This window comes from Erythrolamprus reginae, chromosome 4 (assembly GCF_031021105.1).
Source record: "Erythrolamprus reginae isolate rEryReg1 chromosome 4, rEryReg1.hap1, whole genome shotgun sequence".
NCBI classification, from domain to species: Eukaryota; Metazoa; Chordata; class Lepidosauria; order Squamata; family Dipsadidae; genus Erythrolamprus; species Erythrolamprus reginae.
Genome location: NC_091953.1, coordinates 137,846,189 through 137,859,199, shown reverse-complemented (window position 1 = coordinate 137,859,199; position 13,011 = coordinate 137,846,189). Strand labels below are relative to the sequence as shown.

General features: G+C 42.0%; 1 protein-coding gene across 2 annotated transcripts in view; it reads right to left on the bottom strand.

Annotated features, from left to right (window-relative positions):
* Positions 1-4,240: 4,240 nt before the first annotated feature.
* Positions 4,241-13,011, bottom strand: part of FGFRL1 (fibroblast growth factor receptor like 1) — a 141,847-nt gene continuing 133,076 nt past the window's right edge. For both annotated transcript variants that reach the window (XM_070751429.1, XM_070751427.1), the window contains exons 6-7: positions 7,735-8,088; positions 4,241-5,777 (exon numbers count right to left, since the gene is read on the bottom strand). In XM_070751429.1, the coding sequence (XP_070607530.1) occupies positions 5,365-5,777; positions 7,735-8,088 (767 nt within the window). In that variant the 3' untranslated portion in view covers positions 4,241-5,364. The remainder of the gene's footprint in view (positions 5,778-7,734; positions 8,089-13,011) is intronic.

Below are 13,011 nucleotides of genomic sequence, written 5' to 3'. Positions count from 1 at the left end.
AAATTTTGTGCATGGATAAAACAAGCTCTAATTCTGCATCTTAGCTTAATTCAATGGAGCACCCGACATCTGCAAAAACAATGATAAATTCACTTTTTTATTTTTGCTTGGAATTATGGGGCCATTTCTGAGTAACAATGCAGGCTAACAAACGCCATGCAATCAGGAAGGATGAAGTTTGTTCTCAGAGTTAATTTAGGAATATTTGCTGCCCCAATCGGCTAAATTAGAAGCTCTGCTGAGTTTACAATTGAGATGACCTGATTTTTTCAGGTGACTACCTTCAAAATAGAGGATCTCCTTTTATGCAAACCTTGATGGAATTAAGATAATGTGGAATTATTAAAAACGAAACAGCCAATCAAAGTGTTATGGAACTTTTCCCCTCTTAAGAGAAGCTCAGTTTTAAATAAGATACATGAAAATTAAAATGAAATGAAAACTGGCATACCAATTTATTTGCAGGCCGTGTTCCTATTATTTGTTTAAACTTGGTAGACTGAGAAATATAACAATTTTCTTGATTTGAATGACAGATTGAACCATAGACTTAAAATAATTATGTTACTCAAGGAACAACTATTTAACCGAGGGCAACAATAAGCAAGCCTATATTTCTTAGGTTAAATCCAGTAGAGGCATTATTGTCCAAGCTGCAAAAATCTAAGTGAGCATAGGATGGCAGGAAAGAGATAAGAAATGTATGTGCAGGGCTCCTGCCACCTAGTGGCCGGTTCAGTCTTTGCAGCCCAGAAATTACGATATGACTCCAAGATTAAGATTATCTGAGAGGTTTCTTTATCCATTATAATTATGATAAGATTATAGAAACATGAACACTACTTCTTCTTCTTCTTCTTCTTCTTCTTCTTCTTCTTCTTCTTCTTCTTCTTCTTCTTCTTCCTTCTTCTTCTTCTCCTTCTTCTTCTCCTTCTTCTTCTTCTCCTTCTTCTCCTCCTCCTCCTCCCCCTCCTTCTCTTCCTCCTCCTTCTCCCGCCTCCTTCCTTCCTGCTCAAAATCTTGCCAAGTTCTCCAACAACTTTCCCATTTTTTCCAATCTCTCTGGAGTATGTTTTCAATCGAGTTTCTTCCTTTCAAAGCGGAAAGGGTTGATTTTTATTCAATCTTCTTAGAATAAGCATTGTTTTAATTTAGACCGTCCTTAAAGCGAAGAAAAATTTCCATAAATGATTTGCCTGGCAATTATTCAGAAAGGACCAATTTTAAAACCACCATGAACTCAGGTGATTGCTTTGAAATGCACGAAGACGTGATAAGGCAGCGTGTGAATAAAATTTATTTATTATTCCATCAACCAACCACACCTTCATCACAGTTCCATATACGTTAACACAAAATTGCATAGTTGTTACTTTCATTACCTTTAGTAGATTGCTCTGAACATCTAACAATTTAATGCTCATTTACTCTTATATTTCTGACTTTGCTATGAACGTGGAAGCTGACCAAGGAAAGATTCTACCTGGAGATAAGGAAGAATTTCCTGACAGTGAGAGCGATCAACCAGCGGAGGTTGTGAACTCCCCAACTTTGGACATTTTCAAGAGGAGATTGGACTGCCATTGGGCTGGAGTGCTGTAGGATTTCCTGCTCAAGCAGGGGGTTGGACTTGATGACCTGTAAGGTCTATTTCACCTCTAATAATAAATAAATAAACATCTGGATGAACCTCAGTTCTTTGCTATTTTGGTGCTTCCTAAACCAACTCAGGGATTAACAGAGCAAAAAACCCCCTGTGCTTTTCCCATGTGAGTTTATTAAATTTATTGAATTTAAGTTAAGGTTTATTGAATTATGAACTTTGTGAACCCTAACAACCTTTCATATATGCAAAATACTTTGATCTCCAGTGCTAGGATTGTAAAGGACTCAGGGGAAATCGCGACCCAAAACTCAGATTCCATCTGGAGGAAATCGTATTCCCCCCAGCAATAAAATACTTCTGAAAAAGGCAATGCAAGTGCGATTTGGGAAAAGATGAGAATTGCGTGGCCTTTTTGCCATATCCCTGCATGTCTATCAGATAGCAATTCTATAGCACAGCAGCATTTAATTTTAATGGATGTTGTAATTCCTCATACACCATAAAAATTAGGTTTCTCCATCAAAGGAGGAGTAGATTCCGAAACATATGAGTATCTACACTCATGGAACCTAAAACGTTAGGCTTGAAGGGACCTTAGAGGTCTTAGGTTAGAGATCCTATACAATTCCTAACAAGGGGTTGTCCACTTTTTCTTCTTGAAAACCTCCAGTGAGTGAAGTCTGTAAAGATTCTCAGCCATCCAGGACACAGTTGTCCCAAGGGTGCTTTTTCAAGAGGCAACTGGACTTTTAATTTTTCTTTCGAAGATGTTTCACTTCTCATCCAAGAAGCTTCTTCAGTTCTGACTGAAGGGTGGAGGACGGATTGATATTCCTTGAAGACAGCTGGCCCATTGCATCCTTTTTGAAGAATGCAACCTCCAAGTGCTTCAAGGACCCTCTTAAAAGGAATCCAAAGGACCAGTTTTCTGCAAAGGAATATCCATCCTTCTGTTAGTACATGGTACATACCAATATTTGGGGTTGCCATATATGTTAAACTACCAATTGTAGTTTGTGTTTTTACAGTTGCAATATCTCTTTAAGGACTTTGGCTGGTTCGCCATAAGAGGGCGCCAGCACTCACTCCTGTTGATGACACTAGGTAGCTCATTCACCTTTTTGCCTTTTACCTTGAGGGGGGAGTATGTTCTGTTGCGTGCTGCTATGTGCGGTTTGTTGATTATTTCTGCTTTGTGCTTGTAGATATGGAAGAGTGTGGATGTGTGATACAGCCAGTAACGACACAGACGTAGTATATGCTAATAAGTATTATCACACATCCACACTCTTCCTTGAACTCTGCTCTGCGTATGTCGGAGGTCTTGCAGCCTAGCTGCACCGAGACGTACCAACACCTTCCATTCCCCACCATCCAGTGAGAGCTGAAGAACTTTCATGGATAAGAAGTGAAATGTCTTCAAAGAAAACCCAAGAAAGTCCAGTTGCCTCCTGAAAAAGCACTTTGGGGACTTCACTGATGAAAAACAACGGAATACAATGACAGTATCCTTCATTTTGATTAAAGTGAATTCTTAATGTTCATCTGAGTTTGATATTCTTCAATGTGAAAACCCTGAATAGCTGAAATCTCATGAGTGAAATCCTTTGGCATCAGTTATTACCTTAGCATTGGACTTTTCATTAATATTTGGTTCTGCCATTTTTGCCAGCAGAAAAAGCCCTTCTCGTTTCAGTGTCCTGCTTACTTGTTGGCCACGCTAGAAATCAAACAATGGCTTCTTGGAACAAAAACAACAACCCCAACTTTTGTTGAATGAACAAGAAGATTGCCTAGAACAGGGGTCCCCAAACTTGGCAACCTTTAAGACTTGTGGACTTCAACTCCTAGCTAGGCTGGCTAGAGAATTCTGGGATTTGAAGTCCACAAGTTGAAGTCCACAAGTCTTAAAGTTGAAGACCAAAAGTCTTAAAGTTGAAGACCAAAAGTCCTAAAGTTGAAGACCAAAAGTCTTAAAGTTGAATACCAAAAGTCTTAAAGTTGAAGTGCAAATGTCTTAAAGTTGAAGTCCCAAAGTCTTAAAGTTGCCAAGTTTGAAGGCCTCTGGCTTAGAAAATAATGAGCAATAGCATAGACCAGAGCAGTGTTTCCCAACCATGGCAACTTCAAGATATCTGGACTTCAACTCCCAGAATTCCCCAGCCAGCATTCGCTGGCTGGGGAATTCTGGGAGTTGAAGTCCAAATATCTTGAAGTGGCCAAGGTTGGGAAACACTGGACTAGAGGCACCCATTTCTAATTCTGGTGACTTCAGAAGGGTAAACCCCGCATTATGACATGATATCAAACTCTCCCTTTTCGTACTTGTAACACAATAATGCCTGAAAAATTAAAAAATGGCAGAGCTCACATCCAAATGTCACCAGATGCTTCATCTCTTGAAGGATGCTAACATATATAGTTTGGGGTGCAAGCACAGGACCCCATTAAAAATGATTTTCCTCGTATTTTAGAGCCCGCCGTTCACAGCAATCTGGGGGTAAAATAAACCACGGTCAAAGACAGGGATAGAAATGCTTACTTTGGAAGAAAATATACATTTTACAAAATAAATTAAATATACACGGATTTCCGCTTAAACTCTATATAGAATTTTTTTTAAAGTTTACATTCTTTTTTTTTTTTGGCCTTTCTTTATTCTTTTTTTTTAAACCAGATCTGCCTCAACTCCATTTTTACGTGGTCACTTTTTGAGCCGTTTCTCCCCTCGGAACCGAAGTGCGCGAATCGACAAGATGGATCCTCTCTCCCATCTCTTTCTTTCGACCTGCGAGTCGTATCACGGGAATAAATTTCGTTCCTGAGCAACAAAGGAAATTCCATTTTGGTTTCGAGCTTATTTGATATATCTGAGCTCCCCCCCCCCTCCGTTTATTTGTGTTATCCTGAAGAGGTTTTCTGCTGTAATAATCCATGAAAATCAGACGAGGAGGGTTTACGCCTCAGATAAGGGAAGAACCCTAGGCTGGGGTGAAGACACGGAGGAGCTCAAAACACACAGAGATGGTGGCCTTTGTTGACAGGGTGGCCTCAAATAGGAGACCCAAGGCCCATCCCCGTTGAAGGCCACCATCTTGGCTTTGATGAAATCCCGCCGTATTCGTGTAGGCCTCACCCTGACCCTAAAGTCTAAAAAAAAGCCAGCAGTTCATCATCATCATCATCATCATTTATCAATTCAGCTTGATCATCATTAAATATAAATATAAAAGTGAGCCATATATTGTTCTTTCGTTGTTGGGGAAGTCAAGGGAAGGTTTTCCATGGCTTTGCAGAAAGGGACGAACAGATGGAGGAGTTTGGTTATTTGCTAACTAATAAGGCAGCCTTTTCTTGGCCTCACAACTTTGAAACTGCAGCGCCCCACGAGTGCGCATGCATACACACAGACACACAAACATCTCCCACACACTCATCTACCCATCTTCTTGGTAAGGCCACTCAAAATGCTTCCCTTTGGGCATTGGCACTTTGGCAGTTGTGCTGCTTGCTTGAAGCGGAACGGGTTGGGTTGGGTCATCTTTTGAAGGCCTCTGCAGCAGCGTTTCTCCAAGATAAAAGGAAGGCCCTTTGCCCTTTGGGAATTCCTTCATTACTCCTGGTCACAGTAACAACACACACCCTGAACAAGACACTGTGTTTCGTCGCATGGCGTTGTATTATTTCGCCCTGGGCAGTTTCTGCCGATCCAAAGCAAATCAGACGTCCGCGTCACAACGTTCTAAAACGGCAGCCTTTTAACATGGATAATGGATGTGCTGGTGTTGATGTACCTTGCCTTCCACATGTGAATGGGTATGTGTGTGGATGTCCGTATAAATCTTTGGGTACATTTTGGAAGCCGCCGCGCTAGAGGCCAGGACCGGCCCTTGGCTCAGCAAGTGTTGCTGCTGGGCGACATATTCCTCATAGTTTATGGAGGATAAGCAGTCTTTATCAGAGACCTGAGTTGTGCAAACCCGGTCTCGAGGCTGTGTCCTGTGTCCTGGAGTTGCAGCTGGAGGTGAACATGGCTTCTTCTTGGTTTGGCAAAGCCAGAGGACAATCGTACCAAAAATGAAGACAGCCCCAGCTGGGATCCCAATGATGACAGGCCACGGTAGATTGCTGGCAGACGAAGGTGTCATCGGTTGACTTGGGGACTTGGGGTCTGCATGTCAGAAAGAACGGGAAAAAAAGGAGAAGAGGAATTAAAGACTTGGGAATACTCATATCGAATGACCTAAGTGCCAACACCCACTACAACTACATCGCCAAAAAGGCTTGCTTGCTTGTCTATTTCTTTCTTTATGTATTGATGTATTGATTGGATTTATATGGCAACCTTCTCCAAGGACTGGAGGGGGCTTCAAGAGTTGTTAACCTAATCCTAGGTAGCTTCTTCTCCAGTAATATCACTCTACTAACCAGAGGATACAAAACTTTCGCCAGACCAATCCTTGAATATAGCACATCGATCTGGAACCCACACCACATTTCGCACTTTAATTTAATTTTTTTAAATTTATTTATTTATTTATCAATCAAGTATAGGATAGTAGTTTATATAAACATAACATAGAAAGTAACAATAAAAGAAGACAGTACAACAGGGATGGTAGGCACAATGGTGCACTTATGCACACTCCATTCAGACCTCTTAGAAAAGGGGAGAGGTCGACTGTAGACAATCTATAATAAATACATTAGAAAGTGTCCAGAGATACTTTAAAAGAAGAGCCCTCCACTTTTCCACTCTCAACAGAATACCCTACACAACCAGACTTACAATCCTAGGTTTAGAAAGCCTAGAACTATGTCACTTTAAACACAACCTAAACATAGCCCATAAAATCACCTGCTACAACGTCCTTCCTGCCAATGACTATTTCAGCTTGAACCACAACACACGAGCACACAACAGATACAAACTGAAAGTAAACACTCCAAACTCAACTGCAGTAAATATGACTTTAGTAACCAAGTAGTTGATGCATGGAACTCACTACCTGACTCTGTGGTTTCATCACCAAACTGACAAAACTTTATCCTTAGACTATCCATTGTTGACCTCACCCGATTCCTAAGAGGTCAGTAAGGGGTACGCATAAGCAGACCATCTTGCCTACCATCCCTGTCCTAAGGTTCCCTCCTATCAGTACCCATCTCATGTATATAAACAATGCTGATCCAGCCTGCGAATAAACTGACTTTGACACTCTTCAACCAGGTGGGGATTGCGGCTCCCACTGCTACCGATGCTCTGCAAGCACAGCTTCGTGTCCTTGGCGTGCATGCATGTCCATCCGAGCAGGATTTTGCTTCTGTGCATACGCAGAAAGCAAAATCTCATGCATGCATGAGATTTTGGCAATGTTTTTGCTCCCGTGCATGCGCAGAAGCAAAAAACCACCGGAATCTCATGTGTGCATCTCTTTACAAGATTTTGCTTCCTGCGCGTGTGCAGTAGTAAAATCTTGCTTAGACGTGGGCACATGCTGGGGACGCGAAGCTGCGCATGCAGCTCAATTTTCAATACCAGTGCGGCATCTTTATCCGTACCAGTAGTAATGGAGTTAGAGACTGAGGAGCAACTAGAGACTGTAGCACCCTCAGTTGTGGTATTGACTGGGTCAGAGGAGGAAGATGAATTAGGGGACGAGCCCATGTTAGATGCCAGAGTGAGGAGAACTATGTCCAGACAAGAGTCTCTTAAAAAAAAGGGGAGGGACTTGGTCATTTGTAGTTCAAGGAAACACTTGGCCATGCCTTGTCACTATATAAGGTACAGTTTGGGGATAAGTGGGGTGGTGAACAACATTTGCAAAAATCATACCCATGTGGGAGCTCTGAAGTTCTGGGATCTATCTATCTGTCTGTCTGTCTATCTATCTTGTCTGTTTGTCTGTCTGTCTGTTGTGAGTACTCCTTGTCCACCTCAGGTCATGTCTGATTCTGAAGAGAATGATCCAGGCCCCTCAGTGTTCCCTGGGTGAGAGGGGGCTGTCAGAGGAAGCTGAGAGCAAAAGTTAGGGAGAGCTAGAGGGGGCTGATGTGACAATGGGATAACACCCTGAATGACATTAAAGAAAAACTCAACGGTCAATTGATTGAAAGAAGCATCTCACCTGGTAACACGGTAAGGAATGCACTTCGAAAGCTGTAGCCCATGGTGTTTGCCCCTAGGCAAATATACATGCCGGCATCTTCTTCCTTGGCCCGTGCGATCATCAGCTTGTTCAGGTAGGAGCCATCTGGACGAGACCAAACATCCCCAGTGGGCAGCACCACAAACTTCTGCCCGCCGACATCGATGGTGGAATTGTACCTGCTCTCCGTGCCATACTCCACTCTCTTCAACCACTGGATCACCGGCTTCACGTCACTCCTCACCTTACACTGGAATGAGGTGGTTCCTCCATAGTCCACAGTTGTGTTCACTGGGTGCGTCCCAGTAAGGATGGGTTTGGATCGCGTCCTCTCTGGAAATAAAATATGAATTTCCTCTTGATTAGGAGCTAAACCTTCCATGTGATACAGAATAACAGAGGTGGAAATGACCTTGGGGATCTTCTAATCCAGGGGTGGGCAATTAATTTTGCCATGGGGTTGCATGAGAAATTGGGATAGTTTTAGAGGGCCGGACTAATATAATTAACTCAGTTCTGCCCAATTCTGTAAAGACCCAGACCCTGGCTGACCTAAACCCCCAGACCCACTCTACAGACCCCTAATTGTTTGCTTCACAGCAACACGGTGCATCACAGTCACTGTGCTGGAGTGTTTGTGTGGTTTCTGTGCTCGGCCGCTGTCGGTAGGAGGTCGGGGTCCGCTACAGTGCGAGGATGAAAGAGCTCACCGCATCTGCCGGGACCCTCCAGCTCCTGATTCATCAAGAAAGCAGGAACCGGAGGAGTCCCGGCAGACGCGGTGAGCACTTTCTTTCTTTCTTTTTTAAAGACTTTATTAAATATACACATCAAAACATATAACAAAAAAACAATAGAATGACAATATATACACTACATACACATAAAGAAAGAGAAAAAAAAGAAAAAAAGCTTCTTGCTTTATACATGGAATATTTGGTATCATTGCTTAGTGTTTGCACTACCTAAGAGGTAGTGTGATTGACTTGCAGCTTATACATAATACAAAAAGGAATATCTTCCTTTTAATAATTATTACATATATATTACATACATACAACCTTTTGAATTTCTTGTTATTGTATCAATTTTATATCATATTCTCAATGGTATAGTAATGCTTTGATTTGTTGATATTCTTTCTTGATATCAGTTTAATTTTCCTCTCTAAATTTAGTTTTGGGGTTCCCAATTTTCTTTCATTTTAATTTGTTTTTTGCAATCCAGATATACCATCTGTCCCAAGTTTTATGAAAATCCTCCATGTCCTTGTCCTGTAATTCATATGTTAATTTAGTCATTTCTACTACCTCATAAATTTTAGCTATCACATTATACATCGTTGGGGTGGATTCCTGCTTCCAGGATTGTGCATATGTTATTCTTGCCACTGTTGTTGTATGCAATATTACATGTCTATCATTCTTGGAAAAAATTTGTCTGACTATTCCAAGGAGAAATAGTTCTGGTTTCATAAATATTTCCCCTCCTATGATTTCTTCTATCATGTTCTTAGTTTTTTTCCAAAAAATTTTAGCTAATGGGCATGTCCACCACATGTGGTAGTAAGTACCTGTTTTTTTCCGGCATTTCCAGCAAATGGGGGAAAGTTTGGGATACATTTTTGACAGTCGTGCTGGGGGGAGATGCCAAGTAGTGAGCACTTTCTTCCTTGCACTGGAGCAGACCCCGACCTCTGCAGACCACTCCCAGATAGCGGGAGGGCCGGTCACAGACAGCAGGCGGGCCGGATGCAGCCTGAGGGCCGTCCCTTGCCCAGGTCTGTTCTAATTTGTATTTGTATTTATTAGATTTGTATGCTGCCCCTCTCCAAAGACTCGGGGCGGCTAACAACAATATAAAAAGACAATGTAAACAATCTAATATTAAAAACAATCTAAAAAACCCCAATTTAAAGAACCACTCATACATACAAGCATACCATGTATAAATTCTATAAGCCTAGGGGGAAGGGAAATTTCAATTCCCCCATGCCTGACGACAGAGGTGGGTTTTAAGGAGTTTGCGAAAGGCAAGGAGGGTGGGGGCAACCCTGATATCCGGGGGGGAGCTGGTTCCAGAGGGATGGGGCCGCCACAGAGAAGGCTCTTCTCCTGGGTCCCGCCAAACAACATTGCTTAGTCGATGGGACCCGGAGAAGGCCAACTTTGTGGGACGTAACTAGTCGCTGGGATTCGTGCGGCAGAAGGCGGTCCCGGAGATATTCTGGTCCGATGCCATGAAGGGCTTTATAGGTCATAACCAACACTTTGAATTGTGACCGGAAATTGATTGGCAACCAATGCAGACTGCGGAGTGTTGGTGTAACATGGGCATACCTAGGGAAGCCCATGATTGCTCTCGCAGCTGCATTCTGCACGATCTGAAGTTTCTGAACACTTTTCAAAGGTAGCCCCATGTAGAGAGCGTTACAGTAGCCGAACCTTGAGGTGATGAGGGCATGAGTGACTGTGAGCAGTGACTCCCGGTCCAGACAGGGCCGCAACTGGTGCACCAGGCAAACCTGGGCAAACGCCCCCCTAATCCAACCCCTTGTTTAAACAAGAGATCTCCTGCCAAATAGTTGTCCAATCTCCCCCTGTAAACCTCCAGGGATGGAGCACCAGTAATGGGTTGCTACCCGGTACGGGCCACACTGCGTACCAGTAGCGAAAATGGAGCTGCATGTGAAGCTCTGGGTGACTGGTGCACAGGTGGGCGCGTCCAAGCGAGATTTGGCTTCTGCGCATGGACACACAAGAGAGAGATTTCGGTGACTTTCAGCACGTTTTTGCTTCCACATATGTGTGGAAGCAAAAAGCCCAGCCAAATCTCACCCAGCTGCACGTCCTCTCGCGAGATTTCGCTTCTGTCCAGAAGTTGTGGGTGCTCCACAGGTGGGGGGTTCCTATTTGCTGCCCCTACTGGTGGGATACGGGCGCGTGTGTCCAAGCGAGATTTGACTTCTGTGCATGCACAGGAAGCGAAATCTCGCGAGAGGATGTGCACGTGTGAGATTTCGGTGAATATAATATATAATATAACTTTTAATAAGACAAACCTTATCCATTTCCATATCTATACTTTCAGTGACGAATGTAACTAATCAAGATATAATTTTATAGTAAATTGAATTAGAAACGGGTAATGATCTGCATGTGAATATTGAGATATGAATAAGGAGCCGGGGTGGCGCAGCAGGTAGAGTGTTGTACTGCAGGCCACTGAAGCTGACTGTAGATCTGAAGGTCAGCGGTTCAAATCTCATCACCGGCTCAAGGTTGACTCAGCCTTCCATCCTTACGAGGTGGGTCAAATGAGGACCCGGATTGTGGGAGCAATAGCCTGGCTCTGTTAAGAAGTGCTATTCCTAACATGTTGTAAGCCGCCCTGAGTCTAAGGAGAAGGGCGGCATAAAAATTGAATAAATAAATAAATAAATATCTTTCTTTTTTTTATTGTATTTGGAAACTTAAATAATTTTTTAAAAAAATGAAAGGTGTTGATCGTAACCTCCTTGGATTACAAGAATTGAGACGAATTGTTGCAAAACTGAGTTTTCTGAAGTGGACCGCTGGACTCGTAAACAACTTAAAACATGATTTAGTAAAAAGAAAAGTCAAACAAAAGCAAATAAAACACACCCAGGAGCAAAACAATTTTTTTTAAAAAGAGAGAGAGAGATATTTCGGTGATTTTCAGTGATTTTTTTTTTCCTTCCACGCATATGTGGAAGCAAAAAAAAATCACCAAAATCTCACGCTGAAAAAGAAGCAATGGGTGGAAATTAAAGGAGAAGAGAAGCAACCTAGAACTAAGGAGAAATTTTCTCTGACAGTGAGAACCATTAATCAGAGGAACAGAAGTTGCCTCCAGAAGTTGAGAATTCTCCAGTCCTGGAAGTTTTTAAGAAGATGTTGGATAACCATTTATCTGAAGTGGTGTAGGGTTTCCTGCTTAAGCAGGGGGATAGACTAGAAGACCTCCAAGGTCCCTTTCACCTCTGCCATTCTATATTTTTATAATAAATATATAATGACATATATAATAAATATATAATAAAAACCAGAAGAGTTCAACTGAGAAGCACTGCAGGGCCATTGCAGTGAAGAACAGAGATCATAATTTAATTTAATTAATTTGACTTCTATGCCACCCATAAGATGTAGCTTGTCAACTACACCAAAATGAACACGGAAACAATGAGAATCAATTCGGGGTTAAAAGCTCCATTTTGACAGGCAGGTGAACCAGACAAAATACCGGCGGCTCAGCCAAAACAGCCAGAACAATAAATCTCTTCTTTATCCATTAGGATACACGGAGGGCAATCAGCCTTCAAATCTCCTTAGTAGCAAAAATCTGGAAATTTATGCCTCTCTTTCGGTAAAATTTGGAAGAAAACTTTATCTGGAAGGGAACAGAAAGATAAATGGGAAGAGCAGAGCTGTGACCGACGGGCCGCCTGGTTTCGATGAAGGGGAAAATGCTACACGCTACATCCTACACGGAGCCGAGATTTGATTCATTTCCTTGTTTCTGCTCCTGGTTTTAATGTAAACACATGTTTTCACTGCTCCGCACAGCTGCGTCTTGATCAGTCCCAGATGTGGGACGGTCTTGTATCATCCGCTCACAATGGGGATGCCCACATGTGCTTTTCATTCACATTTGTTCTTATGTTGCGTCAAGTCCTCTGATTGGAGAGCTTGGCCCTTTGAGTAGAAAGGATGGGCAGCCCTCCACTTACCAACATCCATTTAGAACAGAACAGAACAGAACAGAAGTATAGAGTAGAATAGAATAGAAGTATAGAGTAGAGTAGAGTAGAGTAGAGTAGAGTAGAGTAGAATAGAGTAGAGTAGAATAGGGTAGAGTAGAGTAGAATAGAATAGAGTAGAATAGAATAGGATAGGATAGAATGGAATAGAATAAGAGTAGAGTAGAATAAGAATAGAATAGAGTAGAATAGAATAGGATAGAAGTATAGAGTAGAGTTGAAAGAAATGTAGAGTAGAATAGAATAGAAATATAGAGTAGAGTAGAGTAGTATTGAGTAGAGTAGAATAAGAATAGAATAGAATAGAGTAGAGTAGAGTAGAATAGAATAGAGTAGAGTAGAATAGAATAGAGTAAAGTAGAATAGGGTAGAGTAGAGTGGAGTAGAGTAGAATAGAATACAGTAGAAGTATAGAGTAGAGTAGAATAAGAATAGAATAGAATAGAGTAGAATAGGATAGAAGTATAGAATAGAGT